Source organism: Hippopotamus amphibius, chromosome 1 (assembly GCF_030028045.1).
Source record: "Hippopotamus amphibius kiboko isolate mHipAmp2 chromosome 1, mHipAmp2.hap2, whole genome shotgun sequence".
Taxonomy (NCBI): Eukaryota; Metazoa; Chordata; class Mammalia; order Artiodactyla; family Hippopotamidae; genus Hippopotamus; species Hippopotamus amphibius.
The window spans coordinates 198,898,521-198,908,025 of record NC_080186.1 but is presented as its reverse complement, the minus strand read 5'-3'; the positions used below and the strand labels follow the sequence as shown (position 1 = coordinate 198,908,025).

The 9,505-nt window shown below is 46.1% G+C and overlaps 1 protein-coding gene across 4 annotated transcripts in view; it reads left to right on the top strand.

Annotated features, from left to right (window-relative positions):
- The first annotated feature begins 1,306 nt into the window (after window positions 1–1,306).
- Window positions 1,307–9,505, top strand: part of LNPEP (leucyl and cystinyl aminopeptidase) — a 97,189-nt gene continuing 88,990 nt past the window's right edge. For 2 of the 4 annotated variants that reach the window (XM_057738600.1, XM_057738631.1), the window contains exons 1-2: window positions 1,307–1,451; window positions 2,413–2,610. In XM_057738600.1, coding sequence (XP_057594583.1) covers window positions 2,592–2,610 — 19 coding nt within the window. In that variant the 5' untranslated portion in view covers window positions 1,307–1,451; window positions 2,413–2,591. Of the gene's footprint in view, window positions 1,452–2,002; window positions 2,611–5,197; window positions 5,211–9,505 lie in introns of those variants that run through there. The other 2 variants (XM_057738608.1, XM_057738622.1) reach the window with 2 other exon arrangements.

Genomic DNA, 9,505 nt, shown 5'->3' with positions numbered 1-9,505 from the left:
TGTCTCTGCAGAATTGAAGTATTTTAGCCCAAACACAAAGTAATGTGTTTCACACTTAAAAGCGTGATAGACTCTAGCTTACAGGTGAGGTGAGGGGATTTAACAAGCTGTGGAGTTTTAAATATCTCTGATACTATGTGCTTTGACTGCAGAAATAACTCCAAAGGAACATGACATGGCCTAAAATATAGGTAAGAGCCTCTTATCTAAGCAATACAATGTGTGGGGGTCCTCTTAACAAAACCCAGCACTGCATATACCGTATATTTGAACACTTAGGTACCAGCCCCCGTGGTTCATTTCCTATTTTTGGTTCTGAATGGGGGTGGGGGGTGCTGTTGAGGAGGCAACCTAAGGGCTCTGATTATCTTTAACGCAATGAGAAGAGAACAGCTTTGAGGTATCATATGATACAGACACCTTCTCTGTACTGATCACAAACACACCACTCAATATAGAAAAGTTCTCTGGAAGGGTTTTCAATACTGCACCGCGAACTAGAACTCTAAATAACACTGCATCCATTCACAAATTATTTATTGCCTACTTATCTAGGGATTAGGATACAGCTCTTTATGTAGGTAATGACCCTGCCTTCGTGGAGCTTGCATTCTTGAGAGGGAGACTGATAATAATGAAAGAACAAACAAAAACATTGTTTTAGACAGAGATGAATGCTGTAAAGATGATAAAACAGGGCTCAATCTTTACAGAGTAGACCATGTTTGGACCTGTTTTCGATTGTGTGGTCAGGAAAGAACTCTCCGCAGAGATGACATTTGAGTTGAGACCTAAAAAAAGAAGGAACCAGCAGGTATAAAGTGCCAAGCAAAAGGAACAGTTCTTGCAGGAGGAACGTGCAACAGGAATGGCTGGATGTAACTTGGCGACTTTCAGGAACTGCCAGAAGGCCTCTTTAGACAAAGCATTCTGAGCATGTGTAGGAGATGAGGTCCCAGAGTTAAGCGTTTCGCTTTTATTCTAAGTGTGACTGGTATCCACTGGAGGTTTTAAAGCGGAAGTGGGTGATTTAATACAACTGACACTTAGAAAATACAACATTGCAAAATACAATATTGCACTTCGATTTTACTTCTTTAAAACCTAATTTCTAATCCTCACGCGGGTCAAACACCGCGGCCGTCCCTGTTTGCCCAGGCTGTTTGCGCTCGCCTCCAGCTTGTTTGCACCCGTCGCCCTGCTGTTGACAGCCTCGGAGGAGCGTGTGACAGTTGGCAGGCTAGTGAGGCAGCACGGGAGTCAAGTTCCTGCTGGGACCAGGGCTGCGCTAGGGGAGGAGGGAAGAGGGACAGGATGCGGTGGCCGCGCTCTGGGAGGGCTGCGAACTCCGCAGCGTGGCGGCGATGCGCACACCGAGCAAAGGAAGAAGAAGCAGAGCCCCGACGAGCCTCCCTCGGGCTCACGGGGCCCCGGGTTGTTTCATCCTGAAGGTTCGCCGGGCCCGCCCGGGTTTGCCACTGGAAACAATGGGGGCTGGGGGCTGGAGGCTGGTGCGACCAAGGGAGTTTACGCTTCTCGGGCCTAGCTCCGCCTGGCCTTGCCGCGGGCCGCAGGGGCTGCACCTCGGGGAGCCGCAGGTGTTGATTTAACGCTCCGCGGGGCAGGCCTCCTACCCACATCCTGCGGCGCCCGCGTCCCCGGCGGATCCAGCGCCGGGTTTCGTGATGCGCCTGCACCTAGAGGCCGCGCCCGGAACCTCCAGCCCCAGGACAGGATCCCGGGTGCCCTCCGCTCTTCTGGGGTCCTCGCCCCTTTCCATCTCCAGGCCGCCGAGTGCTAGGGACCTCCGTGCCGCGGCGGGCAGCCCCACAGAGACAACCAACAGTGCCAGCTCCCTCTCGCCTTGGGGAAGCGAGTTCCCGGGAGCCGCGCTCCCCAGGGAAACCGCAGCTTCGCCGTCAGGGGAGCGACCCTCGCCCGCAGACTCGTCCTCTGCCTTCAGACCTCGGCTACAGGGGCACCTCCCAGCCAGGCCTCTCCTCACCAAGCCATCCGAATGAGCGACCCGCTCGCTCTCCATCACGTCACCCTAATGTAACGCTCAAGAGGGCATTTATTTCAGCCTCGTGTGTCTTGGGTTTGTTTATTGTCTGTCTCTGGAACGTCCGCTCCACGGAGCAGCGATCATGTTTTACCGGCGTGGTGGCGGGTTCCCGGCATCTAGGGCCTGGTCCGGCCGAACGCAGCAGGCCACCGCCTTTGCTTAACGCCCGACCGCGGTCCTGAGCGCTGGGCTGAGCCCAGCCGCCGGCCTCTGCTGGGGGCGGGGCTTGACCCGGCCGCGCCTATGGACCCGCCCCCAGACCGAGGGCTCTCCTCCCGATCCTCTCCGGGAGTCTGCCGGGGCCTTGGCCGTGCCTTTTCGTCTAATTTCCCTTGCTCTTTCTGCAGCTGTCGCGAAAACCCGGAGCGGCGGATCGCAGAGCCGGCGGAGCGGCGCCGCCCCTCGCGGCACCTCCCCGACAGCCCTCGGCGCCGCGCTGGGCATGCTCAGTCGGCAGGGCCGCTTCGGCTTCTCGGAGTAGGAAGCTTGGGCGCTCGGGCTGTGAGGAGCCGCGGCGGCGGGGAACATGGAGCCGTTCACCCACGGTGAGTGGGCGGCCAGAGGCGCGGGGGCCGGAGCGGGCTCTCTGGGGCCCGTGGGGTCGCGGGCAGTGGTGACACGCGAGGTCGAGCTGCAGCCGCCCCCACCGCGGCTTTCCCGCGAGGGTTCGGGGGCGGTGGAAGGGGGCCGGGGGAGGCAGCGCCAGGCTCGGGGGAGGGGGCGGGCGGCGGCGGTCGGCGGTGGGGGGGGGGAGGCTGGCGTGAAGGTCGGCACCGGCGCCCGCCGCGGGTGGGGGCGGTGGCGGGTGCGGCCGGACCCCACGCGCCGCTGCGCGCCCAGGTGGGCGAACGGCAAAGTTTGGGCTGCTGTGCGCAGAGGAGGGGGCGGCGGGAAAGTTGGCAGCCTGGGTTTGCCCCCGGTGAAGGGGGTGTCGGCCACGGCCGCGGGGGCAGGAAGGGTTAAAGCGCGGCCAAACCCAACTTCTGCGGTGCGCCGGGAGCTGTCCCCCTGTCCTTCAGCGAGTTGCCGCTGTGACTTTTCCTAATAGGAAGGGGTGGGGGTGGGGGCTTGGCAGGTTAATTTAGCGGAAGGAAGAGAAACTCGCGGAAAGGCTTGGTCGCCCCTGCTGGGTGCCGGGGAGGTTCCTGCCCGCAGGGCCAGCCACCGTCCTGTCCGTTGCGGAGGCACTCCGCAGGGCGTTCAAGCTTCCTTTCCCTAGCTCCCGATAGTATCAGGTTTTCAGTCGAAGACATTAAATATCAAGGGTCCGTCACGGTGATATCACAATGTGACTTGAGGAGACAGTCAAGAGCTGCAGCCTGTAGGATGTTCTGCTAACAGCCACAGCCCTTTACTGAATGGAGCGAGTAAATCCCACCCTACTTAAACCGATGGCTTTTGTTTGGACCAGACGTGCCGGAGTCACAGTGTAGGGGTGAGATGTCTTACAGTTTGCGGCGTTGAATATATGGATTCCCTTTTGGGATAGAAAGCAGGAAAACTACCAGTAAGGGAGAATTCACACTAAAATGAGAGGGTTCACTTTCTAGTTGATAAGTGTTTTCCTGCGGGTGGTAGGTTACTTAAGGTAGATATCAAGTTTGTCGCATTAATGGAAGGCAAGGTCTACCCTGTTTGGGTGGGTTAGCTGCCACCCAGGAGACAGGAGACGTTGTCCACTATGTACCAAACCCTAGCCAGACTTTGTTGTATGCTGTGTTGCATTCATGGGACTGCGAACTACTCATTATATTCTCCCTGTCCCTAATTCAGAATGCTTTATTCTACTGCCATCTTCCTGTCTGTACTGTTTAATTAGGCTTAATGATAACAACTTTAATTCTGAATTTTCTTTCTTATTCAGGTTTTATTTGTAATTACTAAGGCTGTAAGAATAGTCTGGTAAAGTTCCTAAGAGAAATAATGAAGATTTGAGCCTAAAGGAAGCTTAGAGACCATCTAGTACTTTGGTGTAGAATATAGTTAATACAAATTCTTAAATGCTTTCCCGTGAGTATTCCAAGGCTTTTTCTTTGTTCTAGGAAGAAAGCTTGGGGCTTCCATGTTTGTAGGATTTTAAATGTGAAGTTTCCTCAGAATTAAAACAGAACTCCCACAACAAGGCTATCACCCGTTTGATCAAGATTATTGCAGGCTGATTTGGTGAACCTGTGCTCACAGAATTAAAGTACATTCTTCAAGACCTGAAATTGGAGCCTTTTCTCCTGTCTTTGAAGAGTTTTAGAGTATGCTCTTCTAGCTGTGAATATTTGCAAATTGTCACATTTGAAAGGGCAATGGGAAAGTCCCAGAGATGAGAACAAAAAAGAAGCAATGCTTCAACTTTTATGTAGGAAATTGAATTTCCATTCCTTTACTGTCTTTAAGATTTTCAGAGTCTGTGCTGGAGACAGTTTAGCAATGCGTCATTTTAGTTAATGTGTTAATCACACCTTGGAGCCTTATCTGGTATCCTTTAACAAGGAGAATAGAAACTACAACATCTAAAGTCAACAGGACGTTAGGTCCTAGCAATTTGAGGTGCCCTTTTCAGATTTACCATGGGCTCATTATTTCAGAACTTTTGAAGAATAGCTGTAGAATTTTCTAGTATCTTCAAAGAGGACATGGTATAGTGGAAAATATGTTTATCTTTGTACCTAAACCTTTTGAGTACAAAGAATATGTACATCTCATTCTCCCATAGGTCTGGGTGTTCTGGTGCAGAGTATTTCATTACCCACAGTATTTATTATTGCAGGGCTTAACAAGTTTGGTGTGGGCTTTTTTCACACATTCATTCTTTTAATAAAATTGTCACCATTTACACTGTCTCATATATCCCTGTATATGGAGAGAGATGTGAGAGCTTAACAAAAAAGTTTCAGTAATTGGGGACCATGTATCTTTCAGTTAAAATCTTGTCAATGGTTTCACCCCCTGAAAAGGGTAAATTTGTAAAGGAGGCAAATTTAGTTTGTTTTACTAGTTTGGTTTTCAGTACTCGTCTATCCAGTAAGGCTTTTTCTACTTTCAGAGTTTTCTGTCAAAACTTGCTGCTGGTGTGGCTCACTTTTCTTGGATCCTGCTCTCTGCCTACTGATTATGGATTTATTTGATGACCATCCTGTGTTAACCTGTGGAGGTAACACACCCCTGTAATCCATTTAATATGCACATCTCCAGAAAGGGCTTACAAGGAGGGACCTTATTGCCAAGCATTGCCATTTGGCTCAGGAGATATTTTTGGTCTTGCCCTTGGTAGGGACTGCTGACTATTACGCTGAAGACTGGATATCCAGTCTGGCTTTGGATCTCTGGTGCCTTTTTAAATGGGGAGAGAAATGTGCTGGACTAGTACTCAAGATTGGTGTGGTAGTAACTATTATGCTCTGTTAGAAAGGTAGAAGTGAAACTATTAGGAAGCAGTGATTTATTACCAAAATCCAAACAAAAAATAGATAGCAACTCTAGAAGTCTTTTGATAGGTGTCCTAGATTAGGGCAAGTAATTGATGACTGCCTAGTTTTATTTGTCCTCATTTGCATGCAGGGTTGGGATATTTTAGAATAATTTAAATTTATGTTATGGAATGGAAATACAGAGCTCACCCTCACGATAAGATTGAGGAGTTCTGAGGTTGGATCTTGGAATCTGTACTTCAATTTGAGCATACTAGAAGTATTCACCAGAAGGGAACTTTTTGCGAAGTTTACTAGATAAGCAAATTCTGTATGTTTGTGTGTGTGTGTGTGTGTGTGTGTGTATTTTTAAATGCTTTCTAGTTTGTGGTATGGCCCAAGGTAAATCTTCAGAGAATGGAAAAGCATGATATTTTGAAGCTCCAGCACTGAAAACATAACTTAAACACTTTTTTTTCCTCAGAGCCCCCAAGAATCACTTTAGTACCACAACCTTGTGCATAATCAAACAAGGGGGACTTTCCTTCTTGTAAAACTATTTTTGTTTTTGTTTTCAGATTGGCATCCAATCTGACAGTATTTCCCAACTTCCAAAATGGGAAGTCTGGATAACAAATTAGATATTCTTGGATTGTAAGGCAGTATAAAATTGTGATTTCATCTTTTCAGTCTTACAAGTAACAGTTATCCTATAGATATGCCTTTGTTTTTAATTTTTTAGCATCTATCAAAAATGTGAGCTTACCACATTCTTTTCATATATAATTTTCTTTTGTTCTGTGATAACTTACCATATTGAGAAAAAAGCCTTAAAAATGGAAGATAATAGTTTCTCTATATGATGGGATATAAGTTAAATTCTGCTTTTATCCTTCTGTCTTAAATATTTCAGTTAAGGGAAATAGGAATATATAGGATTTGAATGTTAACATCATTTAGCAATGTAAGGTTGAGGCTGTAACTAGAAACCAATCCAGTTTTTAACTGGAAAGCAGAGGTGGAAAAGTTCTTTACTTTACATCACAACTTCCCCAAAAAAGTATCTTGAGATCTATCTAGACAGTATATTTTAGAGACAGTTAAAACCTGTGATTATTATTTATCTGTAGATGATTCTTAAGAACTCAGCTTGAAAGAGAACTAGAAAGATTGGTTATAAGGAAATTATCATATAGAAAATAAGCAAGGAGTGATTTCCTTCTCAGTAATTGTCAGACACCATTTTTAGAATGCCAGTTTACAAGTAGATTTTCTGCTAGGCACAGTTACAAAAAGCCCCACAAACCTGCTATCAGTTAATGCTAACCTTAGTGAGAGAAATGAAACAGAATAATCTAAGTTTTCTTTTCATGCTAATATGAAAATAATAGAATATAGAAGTAAAGCAATAAACTTTAAGGCAGTTTTCTAATTATGACATAAATGTTCAAGGTTGTCTTTATAATCTGTTCATATAACATCTGTCAACAGTAAGTTTACATTTCTACTGATGAAGTGTAACACTCCTGTTAGGAAACAGCAGCATTTTGACTCTCTCTATGAAAAATGTTAGAAGATTGGGATATAGAGGAGTTTAGCCAGAGTTACCCCAGAAGTTGGGATGAAGCTAAATCAGGCCTGTGGTTCTTGGCACTTGAGGTAAGGAGGACAATGCAGCCATGTTCTGTTAATTAGTTACCTCATGTTTTGAAAACTGTAGGAGGTTTGAGTTGGAGCAGATACCACTATGCCTTTCCATAATGTCACTGGAGCAACCCGACAAACAGGTTTTGTTTTTTTTTTTTAATTTGAATCCCTAAATATGTACCTCTTAAGAATGTTCACAGGAAACTAGGAATGGGAATGAGGGAAATTTTGGAGCCCTTGGTGGTACAGCTTCTTCTTTATCTTGTGGTGTTTGTGGAGAAGGCTGCTCATTTCCCTGGTGTTTCTGTGCAGTAAATGTGACAGTAAGAGTTCCTGTGTCTATGAAAGAGTGGTCAGGATTCCCCTGTAACCTGATTCATTGTTGTAATCCATTTGTGATTATCCTGGGAGTGCCTGGAGGAGTCTGAATCCAAAGATCTTTAGGGAAAATTGGGATTTAAGAGAATTAGTGATGAAGATGAGAGCTATGTAGAGACTTAAGGTAAGGAGGAAGCTGATAGGCGGAGATTTTCAAAGTGGTCATACCTTGAGCCTTACAAGTCTTTGGCTTGGAAATGAGTCTCTTTTGGAGAGTAGAACACTGTTGTGTGAGGTTGAAAGATAGAGTCAAGGTTGAAAAGGGTAAGTAGGTGGGTCTGGTTGGACAAAAGGAATTGAGGGGTGAGGGGATGAATAAGTTAACACTGGCATTTGGAGACCCTGGAAGGAGATAGGAAACATTTTTCATGAGTTTAATTGTACTGTGTACTTCTCTTTCCTAGTCAGAAAAGTCATAGTTACTTGTGAGTTAGTACCGTTCACTTTCCTGAATGTTTAGATTTCAAGAAAAAAAAAATACAGAGGACTGTTGAGCCATTGACCTTGTGGTGGCAGTCACTGTTCTTTATTGTCTGATTCTGTTTCACCTTTCTACTGATGCGTATGGGTGAACAATGAACCAATTTTTAAAAAACTTAACCTTTCATCTAAATTAGTTCATTTTTCCAAATAAAGAAAACTTAGGTTTCCGAGGGAGCTTGAGAAAACAATGGAGAATCAAGTTCAACTGTAGAAGACCCTTTGAAGTTCTTTTCCTTAATAAAGGTCCTCCTGGGCATTCCTCCTACATAGTTGAAGAATGCAGTCACCAAAACAAAACTCCAGCCAGCTGTCTGGACTTCTGTAGATTGGGGGATTGGATGGTCCAGAGTCTTCTCCAGACCTCTGGTGCTATTGGAGGAGGCCAAGCCAGTGATCTGGGAGGAAGGGTGTTTAAGGAGGCTTTCTGATGTTCTACCGGAAGAGCTTCATAAGCTGGCAGGTCAGGAGAATGGGAAGTGCGGTGAGAGAACTGGTACCTCTGTGGATTGGGTGTGCTTCTTTCTTTTCTGCATCTCACAGCAAATGATGACCAGGGCTGTGTGGTAGTGTTTCCCAGATAACTGCCTCAGGTGTCATTTGGTGTCATAGAGGAACTTTCTGGCAGGCAAGGAGGCTTTGGGTCATGGTATTCCTCACAGCTGAAATTGTTATCTTATAAGATTTAAAACAGTTGTTAGAATATTCATTACCTTAACAGCATTACACCATTCCAGAGTTGTCTTTAGAAGAAAAATGGAGTTTAGTGGGAGTGATTAAGGAGAGCTAAATGTTTAAAAGGTCTTTCTTTAATTAGGTATTGGTAGTGTGATTTGAAGACAGAAGTAGTGTAATATTTGCCTGGTTTCTTGTCCCATAATTGTCAAAAGTGCCTCAATGGTTAAGTAAGGCCTTTGGGGCTTGGTGGGGAAAACTAGTGTGTCCTAGATATATCAAGATCATGCCCGTAAGTTTGGGCTGGTTTCCTCTTATACCTTTACTGGTAGTTCTCTGCTCTTTGAACCGAATGCTTAGTACCTAAACCTTTTGGGGCACTGACATTGTCCTTTCAGTATCTAGATTGGATGCTTAGATTAAGAAAACAACTCTGACTGAGCATAGAGTATTGGGTGTTTGTGGGAATAAGAGATGCATTGCTGTTTAAAACAGCAGCCTCACTTCCGTTTGCATCCATACAGGCTACCTAGAGGCTTGGTGACTTTCCATTTGGAGGATGCACATAGGAAAATAATTCAGTGTAGGAAGGAGGGTCTAGTTTGACTTGGAGATTAGATTAAAAACATGGTCTGCTGAGTTAGACAGAGAGAGATAAGCACATGTTCGGGACTTCTCTGGTGGCGCAGGGGTTAAGAATCCGCCTGCCAAAACAGGAGACACAGGTTGGATCCCTGGTCCCGGAAGATCCCACGTACCGTGGAGCAACTAAGCCCATGCACCACAAGTACTGAGGCTGTGCTCTAGAGCCCTCGAGCTGCAACTACTGAAGCCCATGTGTGTAGAGCCCATGCTCCAT